Consider the following 14,882-nt stretch of genomic DNA (forward strand, 5'->3'; position numbering starts at 1 on the left):
CACTTAATAAAATGATTTCAATGAGTGTTTTAAATTTTCAATTTGCTCATTTCAGTTGGGGGGGGGGCTGGCCACTTTTTTGGGGGGCTAAAGCCCCCCCTCCCTGGCGCCGCCACTGCTCCGGTCCATGGCTTCAGGGCCAGTTTAATTCACTAGGCCTATATAGGCCATCCTGTATGTCCATGGAATTTATAACAAGCCCTCTCTGACATAGGCATAGGCCTAAGCCTAACGCATGCACATGATGCATGGAGTCAGAAAAAGTAAACTGCCTACGGTACCTCAAGCCTCCGGCGTTTATCAAACGCTGACCTCCTACTTTTCTTTTTTGGTTTCGGCGTGGAATGCTTTGTAGTAGCTGCAAAAATTGAGGGCACGGCATCAATTTTTAGATGTCTCCTGGTCTTCTCCATAAATCCAATCGATAACGCTAAATTCATTTCGAAGCATTCCTCTTCGAAGTGGTCAGAGCAAAGTTCTGAAAACTTCGAAGGCTCCCACAGTTTGCCCGGTCTTTTGCCTGCTCTGTTCACCTTTCTATCCATTCCGATCGTCGGGCTGGCTCCGTAGGAAATTGAAAGAAACTCCTCCCACTTCCACTACCATTGCTGCAACCTGCGGCAACGCAGTACACCATTATTATCACAATTTTGTGACAATAAAAAAAAAAAAAAAAAATTGAGACACTTAAGAGACGACACACGACTGACAATGCAAAAGCGATACGATGCACTCTCAGAATAACAATAGTGTTTGGCAACTGTGACGTCACGAACGCGGAATTCTCCCAACGTTCCCGAACCGCACGGGCGGGTTGTTTCGAATAGCAGACGACGCAATGAGATGAAGACAAATTCGAGAGTTGACCCACCGATAGATTGCGGGGAGGATGCTGAGGTACTTGCGGTTCAGCTTCTCTTCCCCCAGGAGACCGTGCACGTATATAACATATACAGGTCGCCTACCCACGGTCACTTAGACTTGGGGGAGCTCTGCACCGTTGCGGAGAAGGAGAAGTATATTGTCGCAGGAGATTTCAATGCCCATCATCCCATACTTCACTCAGTGACAACCGCTAACTCGACTGGACACCATATCGAGGAAGTCCTCAGCACCACCCCTGGTGTGGCCCTCTTGAACGACGGACCCACACACGTCAGGCACGGTAGGCTTGATCTCTCTTTCGCCTCCCCCTCCCTGCTGCATCGCATGTCGTGGGGGGGTGAACGATACGGTCACGAGCGATCACTTTGGCATTGATATGACGCTCGCCGTGGCCTCACCACCCCCACTGGCCCCTAGAGTGGAATCCTGAAATGTGCGCAGAGCCAATTGGAAACTCTTTAGCAAAAAAAAAAAAAATAAATAAATAACTGCGCAGGTGTCCACTGGAACTCCATCCATCGGCGACCTGGATGGGATAGAGGCCTTTTTAACCTCCGACATACATGCAGCAGCAGCGGAGGCCATACCCAGGACTGCACCAAGCAGGAGGAATCACCGCGATGGTTGGTATTATAAACCAGGATATAAAAGAGCCAACCACAGGGTAAACACCATGCGAAAGACCCTGCGCAGACATCGCAACCCTGCTAACCTGGCTAACCTCCGGACTGCCGTGGAGGAGGCCAGAGAGGTAGCTCAACGCGTACGTAGCGACAAATGGCTAGAGTGGTGCAGCAGCTTCAGCGCACACACCACTCTAAGGGAGCTGTGGGGGAAAATACACACAGCCACAAGGCGTGTCCCTCCCCGACAAGCACTCCAAACACCACACCTCAAGGCAGAAGATCTGGCATTGGAATTCGCCAGACGTACACACACTGCCACGCTACCCGTTGAGCTGCAGAGATCTCAAGCTCGGCTCTTTGAAACAAGAAGAGCCAGGATACAAGCCGCCATGCAGTCCCCAGAAAACACAGACGCGCCATTCACCCTGCAAGAACTACAGTCCATCTACAGGGCATCCACTGACACGGCTCCCGGCAGCGACCGAGTGACCTACTCCATGATCACCCATCTGGGTGATGCCGGAGAGAAAGCGCTCCTACAACTGGTGAACACCAGCTGGCTGTCGGGGAGAGTTCCACACAACTGGAAACAAGCCGACATCGTCCCTATCCCCAAGCCTAAGGAGCCTGGGAAGTATCGGCCCATCTCCTTGACGAGCTGCCTGGGGAAGACCATGGAAAGGATGGTCCTACGAAGACTACAGTGGAAACTAGGACCACCCCCGGAGAATCTCAATGGTTTTTACCAGGGGGATAGGGACAGCTCATTGCATTGCCACGCTGTTGAGTCATGTGGAGCGAGGTCACGCGATGGTCGTCTTCTTCGATCTCAAAAAGGCATTTAAACCGGCCAAACCCGATGCCATCCTAGAAGGTCTTAGGGGAGGCTCCTACAGTGGATGGCGAACTACCTGTCTGACAGAAGAGCCAGGGTTCGGCTGCAGGGAGCAGTCTCCAGCTACCACCCCTTGGAGAACGGTACACCACAGGGTGGAGTGATAAGCCCCACCCTGTTCAATGTGCTAATGGCAGAACTGCTTGCCACCCCACTACCTAAGGGATGTCATCTGATATCCTATGCAGACGATGTCGCCCTAGTGGTGACGGGGAGAGGAGCCAAGTTTAGAAAAGCACAAAAAGCCCTTGCTGACATATCAGAGAAGTGCAATGTGCTTGGCCTTAAGATATCGCCACCAAAGACCAAGGCCATATGTATTGGCGGCGAAAGGTCCTTGGCAAACAGACTACTCCTACAAGGGCATGAGGTAGAGTGGGTAAAAGCACACATGTACCTTGGCGTATGGATAGACTCCGGGCTGTCATTTAAGACAGAGGTGGCTTACCTCCGGGAAAGGGCCCTTGCCCGGATAAATGTCATGAGGTCTTTGGGCAACCAGGAAGACGGGGCCACTAGTAAGGTTCTCAGGACCTTCTACGTAAGCGCGATAAGGCCACTGCTAGACTATGCCAGCGCTGCCCTTGCTGGCCTCTCTAAGATCCAGATATCCAAGTTAGACGCAGTACAAAACAGGGCCCTGCGCGTCATACTTGGTGCACCACCCTGGACCCTGGTTGCCAACATGCAACAAGAGACGGGAATACTGCCGGTCAGTGCCAGGATTTCACAACGTCTGGCCGCCTTCACTACCAGAGTCATCCAAAAGCAGAACTCCTTCCTACAGCGAAGAATAAACGCGGGCCTGCAGCAGGACCCAGAGGTCTTCCCGATGAACAGATGGTCGGCGAAGCTCGCGCGACACATCAGGGATTTACACCTGCAGGACCTCATCCTACTAAAAAGGAGGGATGTACCGGTGGATGGATATGTGCAACCTCCGCCCTGGGAGAGTCTACCAGCCAAGATCTCAATAATGGCGATGAGGCGTAGTGCACCACTACCGCAACTGCGGGCGAAAGCTGTGGAGACTATGAGGGCCGTCACACCTGGAAACTCTGTGGTGTATTACACCGACGGATCAGTAGATGCTGAGCGTAGGACGGCGGGTGCGGCGTTTGTCACACAAGACACACGACAGGGAGTAAGGGTGTTGGGCGCTCGCTGCTCAATGCAAGCGGAGGGAATTGCAGTGGGGCTGGCGCTGACCCACGCCCTCAACACCCACCAAAGCCATGTTGTAGTACATACTGATAGTCTGTCATTAATACAAAGCATCCAAAATGACATACATCACGATTATGTACAACTAATGACATCTTTGCTGTTTCAGATAAGGTCACTCCATGAGCAAGGACGGATAGTCGTCCTTAATTGGATCCCCGGACATATCGGCCTGCCGGGGAACGAAGAGGCAGATAGGGAGGCAAGGAAAGCAGCAACCAATCACCATATGGACGGCGGGACTGATGTGCTCCCGAGTCGGGCAGAGATCTTGACCATCGCCACAAGAACACTGACCCGGCGAGAGGTAGAAAAGCACAAGTTGATGGCGCCCATGAGGCCGTCAGCCCTGTGGTACAAGAGGACTTCCAACTATGAGAAGTTGGCCACAGGAATGCGCCTCTCCAGGCCACAAGAAGTGATCCTACATCGACTTAGGCTAGGATATCGATGTTTCTGGGAGATTGCGGGACGCCAAGAAGACTGCCAACACTGCGGCGCGGTGGGGGCCAATACGCTGGTCCACTACTTGACTACCTGTACAGCGTCTGCATTTCTTCGAGCGGGTCCTGCCACTTCACCGGAGGGTCTAGTGAGGAGGCTGTTGGGCGCGATCAACCCATACCGGCTTCGGCGCCTAACGGAAGTATCACCTCCCAGATAATAACCCCCCATTTTATTCTTTTTCTATTCGTGATGAATACACACTGAATATATAGCCTATGTAGAACAAGCATATCCGCTCACCATGACTTTTTCTTTCTTTACAGCAAAGACGACTGGCCGTCCTTACCTGGGATCCCGGAAGGCATAGACTGAGACAAAACGACACATCAGACCGGGAGACAGAAGAGTACCGAAGAGATGGCTGCCAGCATATTTACCTTTAGTTTTGTAATACATTGTACAAGTCCTTCAGACTTCTTAGGAAGTAGCGGGTTGTGACCCGCGCAAGTTTTTTTTTTTTTCCTTCTTTTGTAAATACTTGCAATCAATAAAAAAAAAAAAAAAAAAAAAAAAAAAAAAAAAAAAAAAAAAAAAAAAAAAAAAAAAAAAAAAAAAAAAAAAAAAAAAAAAAAAAAACTGTGTTTGCCAAATTTGATAAGAGGTAGATGGTGGAATTATATAGAATACTGTCAGTATGCTTTTTTATGTACATTAAACTGTAAATACAAAAAGTTATGGAAGTCTTGATATCTGACCTTTAAGAGAGACATTTGAAATATAAAAATTATAGAAAGAACAATAAAATGGGATTCTACACATATTTGGTAAATTACGGCCATCATATTGTTTGTTTGCTGGTAGTGGTGGGGCTTAAGCAAGGTTTACACGCTACGATAAATTGTATCGATTTATTGTAATGAAAAGGTTGTTACAATTTGTCATTACGTGTAAACAGGAGATCGTAGCGATAAATCGCTACAATTTATCGTAGCGTGTAAACCTTGCTTTATTCTCTCTGTGTCTGTACATATCATAAAAACTCAAAATTACAGTTGACTGCATTAGGAGAAAAAGGTCTCTCATACAAAGATCTTATGGATTATAGTGTCTGCAGTACAGTAAAAGAAACTTGATGCAAATTTGCAAAGACTACCCAAGAGGTGTTCTGAATTGTCTTCAGTTGCTTGACAGTGTTAAATCAGCTCTAAGTTAAATACCTTAAAAACAATGGGTGACCGTTGCACAATGGTAGACAAAGTGGAGCCACTTCATGAATACATACTAGTTTGTAATTTTGAATAGTTCTGTCATGAAAGAACTTGAACTATTCTTAATAAATACGAAAAGAAATTCTACCTTGTTTTTGTAGTATCTACAAAGGCTATGAAAGTAATTATTTCATTATCAAAGGTAAAAGTATGCTAAATCAAGGATGAAAACACGACCTAGTTATATATTTCAAATTAGAATATTTTTACTTTTATTTTTCGATGAATTGTGTACTATATTGACGAATTGAGCGTGTCGATGAATTGTTGTCGATAAATTGTTGTCGGTGAATTCGCCGGATCCCACATATCATCACTAAATAAGAAAATATCCTGCATAGTTCATCATCATTTTGTTGCACAGCAGCAATCATAATACTTACAACAGTCGACACACTACCACCTCAGAATGAGGCAATTGTAGTAGGTGACTTCTCAAAAAATTATTCTTTCATTGTCCAAGATGCTGTTCAGGGATTTCACTGGGACAACTCACAAACTGACAATGTACATTTCATCCTTTCATCTATTATAGATCATCTGAAGACCAAGAACTTAATCATTTCAGTGTCTGTTTCTTATCTCCATCACTAAAACACAAAACTATAATGGTTTACTCATAAAATAGGTTATGGACTATGTCAAATTCAGATGCCCACAACTGAAGAAGATGTACTAGTTTTCGAACGGATGTGCTGGCCAATATAAGAACAGATAATTCTTCACAAATCTCTGTTACCATGAGGAGGATTTTGGTTTGTGTTGTGAATGGCATTTTTTGGTACATCTCATGGCAAAAATCATGAGATAGGATTGGCGGAACAGTGAAGAGAACTACTGCTCGTGTCAGTTTGTAGAGAACTACAGAGAAGCAAATTCTTACACTAGAAAACATGTTTCAATTCTGTGGAGAACACTTGAGGAAGACAATAAAATTTTTCTTTGTATCCACATCTGATTTGAAAGATGTAGAACAACGGTTGGAACATCGATTCCATGGCAGTGTGGCCATTCAGGGAATTCAGAAATATCATAGATTTGTTTCCATAAAGAAGATTTTTTTTTTTTAAATTTCCATAAACAAGAAAGAATTTATTTTTAAATTGAATTTAAAGTGGCATTGGAGAGAAGAATCGAATACAGAAAGGCCATATTACTAATAAACCTGCAATGGTTGACAATGTAAAATGTGTCAAACCTGAAGAGTATGTTAGCTGCATTGATGATGGTCAAGTCTGGATTGGAATTATGGAGGAATATTGCGAGGAATTTGATTATTATACAGTGAACTTTTTACATCTATCTGGGTCTTCAGGAGCAGGTGCATATCGTTATCCATCAAATAAAAGTTCATGCTCTGTGCTAGGACATTATATACTATCTGTCATGAGTTGTTCTTGGCTAAGAGAGGGCAGCAGAACTAACTATATTTTTCTTCAGAAAGAAATTCATGAAGGTATTGAATATACCAAAATTGTATCCAATACAATTTTATGCTAACCTAATTTATATTTGTTGTGATTATGCTTATGCTTGTATGCAATTTGTAAATACAAAGTGTTCACTTACATATATTTTTTATAAATGTAATTAATTAGATTAGGAGCTTAAGTGTGAAAAATATGTACAATTGACGGACAACGTACAAATATGGCAGTCACCTATATGTTAATTATATGAAAAATACTAGAATATTTTTTTACTGATTCTAACAGCCAAAGCTTATGCCTTAATTATATATATATATATATATATATATATATATATATATATATATATATATTATATATATATATTGCAGAAAAAACACTGGTAAATAGGAAACGTAGTCCGAACATTTTCGTCTATTTAAGAGGGGGTTTACACGGTGAAAATTTGCTAAATAGAAACTATGCCCAAAAATATTAATCTTCATAGTCTAGGCCAGAGGTGGGGAACCTGCGGCCTTCCAGGCCATCAAATGCGGCCTTCTGCGGCCTTAAGATTTTGAATCTTCATTTTATAATTACATTTTATGCAATATTTTTTGCTTAGTATTTTTTGTCTCATTAAATATCTATAAGAATTTTTTGCATTTCTAAATTGCTTTGAATTTGAATTCATAAAAAGGGTATAATTAAAAACAAAAAAAGGTTCAAGTGTAAATTCTGCACCCACTTCGAAATTAAAAAAGAAAATGGGTAAAAAATCAATTGAAATTTTTATACATATGTATATTTCTAAAAATTAAAAAAATATTTTTAAACTGAATTTTTAGGGAGGGGGGTGGAAAACTTACACCGTCCCCTAAAAAGGGATGAAATAATTAAAAGAAAATGATAATAATTTGTTCAGTGCGGCCTCTATGTGGGACGGTGAATTGTAAGGTGGCCTTCATGCACAAAAAGGTTCCCCACCCCTGGTCTAGGCCCTCTCACACTCCTTAAAGATTTCAGCCTATTTAAACACTTTTAAATACATTCTAAAAATATTTAAACATGGATGAAAACCTGCCAGCATAAAAATGTATAGAAAATATATGCACATGAATATACATACATACGTACATATACCAAAGGCTTTTTTCCCCTTACAAGGGAGGTAGCCAAAAAACAAAAGCATAAAGACCATTCCCACCCATTCCATCCCCACATACTCCCCTTACTTCCTTCTCATCTTACCTCCTCCTGGATGATGGGTCATCCCTGCATCTCGATCAATCCCCTTGGTCAGAACCAGTGTCGCAAGACACACCACATCCACAGCAAGGCCGTTTCATTAAATCGGTGACCCCCTCTCTGTCCCCTCACGCAGAAATGGAGAAGACGGGGAGATATCCCTTCGGGCTGCGTCAATTTATTTTTCACACATGCTCTCTCACCCCATTCCCCCACCCACTCCCCCTCATGCATCACTGAATCATCCATACACAACCATTCTCCATTCACCCCATCTTCTGTCCTCTCCCGTCCTTCCTCAACAGACATTTCCCTCTTTCCCAATGCCACTTTTATCCCATCCATCTATCTCATCCTTGGTCGCCCCCTCATGTTCACTCCTTCCACCTCTTTCTTCCACACCTCTTTTACTAATCTTTCTTCACTCATTCTTTCCATATGTTCAAACCATCCCAATACTCTTTCACCAACCCTATCTTCCAACTCCCTTTCCAATTCCGTTCTCCTCTTCACCTCGTTTCTCACTCTTCCCAGCCGAATAACCCCTATCATACTTCTTCGGCACCTCATCTCACATTCAAATTCCTCCTCTTTTCCTCTCTTATGTTTCATGTTTCTACCCTCATATCATTGCACTTATGAATCCAAGAAGAAGGCACACTCGATTATATCGATAACTTATCTGATTTCTGTGGAAATCCCGTCTTTTGCACCACACTTCCATCACTCTCTATCCTAGCTTACCTAACACCGTTGCCTATTAGTAAACCTAGTCCTAGCACAGTTCCAATTGCTTCTACTCGTTTCACACGCACACACACACACATACTGGGGGCCCCGGCTCGGTCTGACCTTTTGACCCCGCGCCGGGGGTGCCAACTGTGCACCACCACACCACACACACCCTTGATCTCGAGATCAACCTATTCTTCGACTTCTTCGTCTCCTCCATTTCCTACTTCGTAGTCTTGCAGCCATCTTGGAGGACGTCTGTCGCGCTGGGGCCTCCGGGGTGCCGCTTCCTCGTTCACTACCACGTCGTGACTCTTTTCCTCATTTCCTTTGTCACTCACCACACGACGAAGATCCAAGATATGTCGCGGCGTTCCCTCGACAGAGATGTTGTTCACCGAATTTACCTCCGTTACGATCCCTCTCGTCCACTGTGACGTGAACTTACCATCCTTTGGGCTCACCCATACCTCCTCCCCCATCTGTACTGAGGCGGGGTCTTCTTCAGTACTGGCTGGTAGCACCAGTACCTAGGGATGTCGCCAATCATATTTAAATAAGGGTCTCTGTGGGGCCGAGCCTTCGTCTTGGCCTGACCTACGGGACATATTTTATCAGAAGACTGCTTCTATGGGTGGTATTAGTGCCCTCTCGGCGATGGGCTTAATCGTGCGATGGTGTCGTTCTACTATTCCATTTTTACTCGGCCGGTAAGCAGCCCCAAAGAAGCGTCTCGTGCCCCACTTGTCCAACCTTTCTTTCAGCGCCCCCGACCGAAATGCAGCGCTATTGTTCATCAGGACTTCATCCACTGGACCCCGTTCCAGAAATATCTCATTCATCACCCGTGCAATTTCCTCTCCCGTCTCCGTCTTCAGCTTCCGCCAGACGGCGAAACGTCCCGGGCCGCAGTCAACCATCGATAAGTACATCCCCCGCCGATAGTGGGTTACATCAAACGCCAGTCTCCTCCACTTTTCCTCTACGCTAAGTTCCCCCGCCACGTGCGGTCTGGGGGCGGGGTCCATTGACTGGCATCGGACACATGCACTCTCACCGCCCACCGGAATTCTTCCATCGTTATATTTGGGTCAACTTTCCTTTCCAAGAACAATGGCCTATCGACACTTAGGTGATGAGTTCCATGGAACTCTTTCGCGCAGAAGGACCCTGCAGCGTACACTTCAACCTTCTCCTCGTCTTGTTCTTCCGACACTTTCAGCAAGCTTTTCTTCACTCTGTTTAGCGGATCCACTTTGTTCATTCCCGACGGCACCTTGCTCACCCTTATCTTCATGCCAAACTCGTCTAGCAACTCCTTTGGGATCCCAAGACGCCGCTTCACAATGACCTCTGCTGCCCCTTTCATGCGTATTCTCTTCTCAGCCGTCAGCACTGAGTTCATCCACCCCATTACTGTGGCTGAGTCAGTCCCGATTTCAATCTCACGTAGCCCCCATTTCAGCGCCAAATTGACTTCCAATTTTTGGCCATCAAATTTCACCAGGAAGTCTTTGTCCTCAATCGTGCAAGGGTAAAGGTCGAGCTTCGTGGTTACACAGCTCTCCATGGCCCTCATTGTCATCCCTACGTCCATTTCCGGCCTCAGACGGGTCCTACCTTTCCCTTCCGTACTCGAGTTGCGTATCGCTCCAATCCTCATTTGCCCGGCGATAAACGCGACTTCTCCAAGCTGAGTAATTACATTCATTCCCAGCACCACGTCAATTCCCTCTATGACCGTTCTAATGACAAGCACTCTTAGTTGTATCGGAATGCCCTCCACCTTCATTTCAATTTCCTGGTCACCTTCGCACTTTGTCTCGCTTCTGTCGACTGTCATCAAGGCTATGTGTCCCTGTCTGAATTATTGAACCACGTCGGTCGTTACAATTTTGGCTGAACACCCGGAATCTATTAGTGCCCTCGCGCACCTTCCTCTCAACCAGACACCCACGATCGGCATAAGGCTGGACGGCGTCCTTACATTTCTTTGGCGGCTGCTTGCGTAGCAGCCACTCTTCGCCCGTTTCCCTGGTTGCAGTGTCGAGCCATGTGTCCCGGCTCATTACATTTCTAACAAATGAGCTCCGTCTCTCTACAGTTCCTCGTGAAGTAACCGAGTCGCAGACACACATAACAACAGACCCTAGACGGCTTCCGCCATCCGCTGTGGTCACCCTTCGACTTTCCCGTTTTCCCTTCTCCGTCGTCATTGGGTTGGCATCTCGACTCGAGGTCTAGTGGTGGCTGCTCTGTTGCCACCACACACACACACACACACACACACACACACACACACACACACACACACACACACACACACACACACACACACACACACACACACACACACACACACACACACACACACACACTCGGTGGCGAAGTTGGTAGAGCGCTGGACTGGGAAGTACGGTGGTGCTCGCAGTACCTGGTTCGAATCCTGCCCAGGGCCGAAATTATTTCGGTATCGCTGCGCTTCGGGTCGATACTCTGACTCTCGTGGGCGGGGAGTTGGGTGTGTGTGTGTGTGTGTGAAAGGTCATAGCATTACCCATAGATCGGTCATACGAGCTCTGAGCTCTCTTCCGGGAGGGAAATAGCTGTCGATCACGAGTCCAACACGTGATCCAAAGACCAAGGTGAATACACACACACACACACACACACACACACACACACACACACACACACACACACACACACACACACACATACACACACACACACACACAAAGTACTTCACAGTCGACTTTAGTGAAAATTGGAGCATGCTGGAGGACTGAGAGGGAAACCTTTATAATGGATTAAAGACTTTTTGAAGGAAAGATACATGAGAATAGTAGTAAAGAATAAGATGTCAAGGTGGAGAGTAGTAACAAGCGGAGTTCCACAAGGTTCGGTGTTTGCACCAATAATGTTTTTGTCCATGCCAGTGACATGATGGAAGGAACAAGAAGCTGTCATCATGTTTGCAGGTGACGCAAAACTCACGAGAAGGGGGGAAAACGAGGAGGATGGTAGACTATTGTAAAAATATGTAAATATTATTTGTACAGGGAGCCAAGAATGGGAAATGAAGCTAAAAAAAAAAAAAAAAAGGACGGGAAATGGACAACAGCAGCAAAAAGTCATCCTTAAACTACCCCTTGGGAAGTGAACCCATAACAAAAGCAAAACAGGAGAAAGACTTGGGAGTCTTGATAAAAGACAACCTGTCACCTGACAGACATATCAACAGGAATATGGAAAATATACACGGACGACTGCAGAAGATGAAAGTGGTTTTCCTCTATATCACTGGTTCTCAACCCTGGGGGTCGCCAAGCGTTTTTCCTGGAGTCACCAAGACATTTTTTTTTTTCAAAATTATATGAATTCAGTACAATAACCATGCACATGTGATAAAAACCCGTAAGCAACACAGCCAGGTGCGCATATACAAGTTACGCGTGACATCATATAACATCAGACGTATTGGATTCCCCATGTAAATATGATACATGTGTACACTGGTGCATGCACTGCCGCCAAATTTAGCTGTCTTGTAAAAGCGCTTCGGATACGTTACTCATTCATACCAACGACACTAACTTGCACACAGACATACAAATATGAAGACAACTTCATTCGAAATAAGCCAATGACGAGATATTAATTTGCTGTAAACTACACACTTGCATTAACAGGAATCTTTCAACCCATTCAACTCCGATGACAAGATTCTTGTCATTTGGTCAAATAAAACAAAAAATCATAAAACACCAAAATGTTTGATCAAACAGCACCAGAAAAATATGACGTCAGTCCTCCTCGCTTCGCTCGCTCGCGAGCGAAGCGAGGACTACTGACGTCATATTTTTCTGGTGCTGTTTGATCAAACATTTTGGTGTTTTATGATTTTTTGTTTTATTTGACCAAATGACAAGAATCTTCCCATCGGAGTTGAATGGGTCTGGTGTCGTTTCATTATTCACTCTTGTTCTGTTGTGAGCGTATATCGTTGTACTGGTATCTTTCTGTGAGTATTCCCTGTATTTATTCAATTATCGTATCAATTCACCATCTCCAGGGGAAAACACCCAACTCTGGCTGGGAAAGATCGTGAGTACTTCAAGAGGGAAAAAGAATAACTGAAGCGTCAGCGGTTAGACAACCTTATGCACACAGTAGTGCGTTCTGTTCAACAAGCAACAATTGCTTCCTATCTCTTTACAAAAAGAATTGCCAAGTGCATGCAGACCCACATAATTGGAGAAAAATTGGTAAAGCCGGCAGCACTTGATATGGTTTGCGCCATTATTGGAGATACTGCAGTTAGTTTTTTTTTTTTTTTTTTTTTTAAATATTCCACTGTCGGATAATACAACCAACTGACAAATTAAAGACATGTCGGGAGACATAAAAGAACAGGTAGGGGCTGCCATCAACGAGAGCGGGAAATTCAGCTTACAGTTGGATAAATCATCCGACGTGCAGTACCAAGGAAAGAGTGACATTGAAGAGGACTTCCTGTTCTGTAAACGAATGGAGACAACAACAACAGATGAAGACCTGTTCAAATTGGTTGACAGTTTCATCAAAGAAGAAGGATTTAGATGGGATCAGTGCCTCAGTGTGTGTTCGGATGGAGCACCTGCAATGCTAGGGACATGCCAGGGTTTCACTGCTAGTGATAGTGACTCATTGTCTGCTCCACTGAGAAAACCATGCCTTTCAAAAAATATCAATTGAGCTTAATACTGTTATGAAAGACGCGACTCAAATAGTGAATTCTATTAAATCATCATCCCTGAATTCAAGGGGATTCATTCAGATGTGCTATGATATGCAGTCAGAATATGAATACCTGCTTTACTACTGATCTGTCAGATGGCTCTCCCGAGGGAAAGTGCTCCAGAGGGTGCTTGATATGCATGCAGAAGTTGAAATATTCTTGAACAAGAGGAAACATACACTGGCATCAAAGCTTTCAGAACCAGGGGGGTTACTTAAATTGGCATATCTGTCAGATATATTTTCAGAGTTGAATTTGCTGAATATGTCCATGCAAGGGAAAGATGAAACTCTTATCTCTGTGTCAGAAAAACTCAGGGTTTTCAAGGCAAATATAAGGTTGTGGAATGGAAAGATCGAACAGGGAAAAACTACGTCCTTTCCACTATTGAAACTTATTCTGGAAGATGAAGAGGATGCCTCACTCGTGGGCGTACAAAATGTCATTGGTGGGCACCTTGAGAAGTTGAGTGAAGAGTTTGACAGGTATATTCCGGATGTAGATCTGCATGAGAAGTACAAATGGATGTGCAGACCTTTCGATGTCCACGCAGAGGACCTTTCAGAAGAAGAGTCTTCTATCCACAATCTGCAAGAGGAGCTCATTGAGGTGCAGAATGATGAAACTCTTCATTTCAACTTTCAGCACCAAATACTAGGTGTGTTCTGGACTACTGTGAAGATAGAGAAACCAGTGCTTGGATGTGAGACCGTGAAAGTGTTTTTGCCTTTTGCAACAACCTATTTGTATGAATCAGGATTTGCAGCTCTGACAGCCATCAAAGCAAAACACAGAAGTAGGCTGTAACCGGAACATGATTTGAGAGTAGCACTTTCCAAGACTGAACCACGAATAGAGAAACTTAGCAGCATGATATAGGCCCAAGGCTCCCATTGAAATCACTTGATTTTTACGTAGAAAAAAAATCCCACTTTCAGTTTGTTTTTAACATAATATTATTCAAGAAGCTGTTGTTTTGATTAATATGAATCTTCCAAATTCATATTGCTATAATAAAATTCCATGATGTTAACTTTGTCTTTTATAACATTACATTACCTTTCTTACACATACATTATATTTGTTTCCTACTTTTTACAGTCAACAGCTAGTCATATACATACCCACTGAATGGTTCCCAGTGATCAATTAATATTTTTTTTCAATCACAAACCACTTTTAATTACATGCCATCGCAATCGGGACTGAGAGTCGCTTGAAGGAGGCATCCGTTGGAAATTGAAACGTGGACGAGCCGAGTATTCGAAACCAGCTAACCCGTAACAAAGTTACAGTAACGTAAATCAATACGCCATTTTCTTGATTTTTTACGTTACTGTAACTTGTTACGGGTTAGCTGGGTTCGAA

General features: G+C 44.3%; 2 protein-coding genes across 2 annotated transcripts; both read left to right on the forward strand.

The window, feature by feature from the left end:
* The first annotated feature begins 2,410 nt into the window (after window positions 1-2,410).
* On the forward strand, window positions 2,411-4,520 carry LOC143030468 (uncharacterized). Its single transcript, XM_076193616.1, has 2 exons — window positions 2,411-4,222; window positions 4,401-4,520. Exons 1-2 carry the CDS (start codon window positions 2,411-2,413, stop codon window positions 4,518-4,520), a joined length of 1,932 nt encoding a protein of 643 aa, XP_076049731.1.
* Window positions 4,521-13,126: 8,606 nt separating this feature from the next.
* On the forward strand, window positions 13,127-14,321 carry LOC143030469 (zinc finger BED domain-containing protein 5-like). Its single transcript, XM_076193618.1, has 2 exons — window positions 13,127-13,425; window positions 13,610-14,321. The coding sequence occupies exons 1-2, from the start codon at window positions 13,127-13,129 to the stop codon at window positions 14,319-14,321; spliced, it is 1,011 nt and encodes a 336-aa protein (XP_076049733.1).
* The last annotated feature ends 561 nt before the right edge of the window (window positions 14,322-14,882 follow it).

Source organism: Oratosquilla oratoria, chromosome 12 (genome assembly GCF_046742065.1).
Source record: "Oratosquilla oratoria isolate Oo_2021 chromosome 12, ASM4674206v1, whole genome shotgun sequence".
In the NCBI taxonomy this organism is placed as follows: Eukaryota; Metazoa; Arthropoda; class Malacostraca; order Stomatopoda; family Squillidae; genus Oratosquilla; species Oratosquilla oratoria.

What these genes read in the sequence shown, in the direction of transcription:
- LOC143030468 (XM_076193616.1), top strand. Translation starts at nt 2,411, where the DNA reads ATGGCGAACTACCTGTCTGACAGAAGAGCCAGGGTTCGGCTGCAGGGA. An exon ending in CCACTTCACCGGAGGGTCTA is followed by an intron (nt 4,223 to 4,400) that starts GTGAGGAGGCTG and finishes CTTTCTTTACAG; the next exon opens with CAAAGACGACTGGCCGTCCT.
- LOC143030469 (XM_076193618.1), top strand. Translation starts at nt 13,127, where the DNA reads ATGTCGGGAGACATAAAAGAACAGGTAGGGGCTGCCATCAACGAGAGC. An exon ending in GCTAGTGATAGTGACTCATT is followed by an intron (nt 13,426 to 13,609) that starts GTCTGCTCCACT and finishes CTGATCTGTCAG; the next exon opens with ATGGCTCTCCCGAGGGAAAG.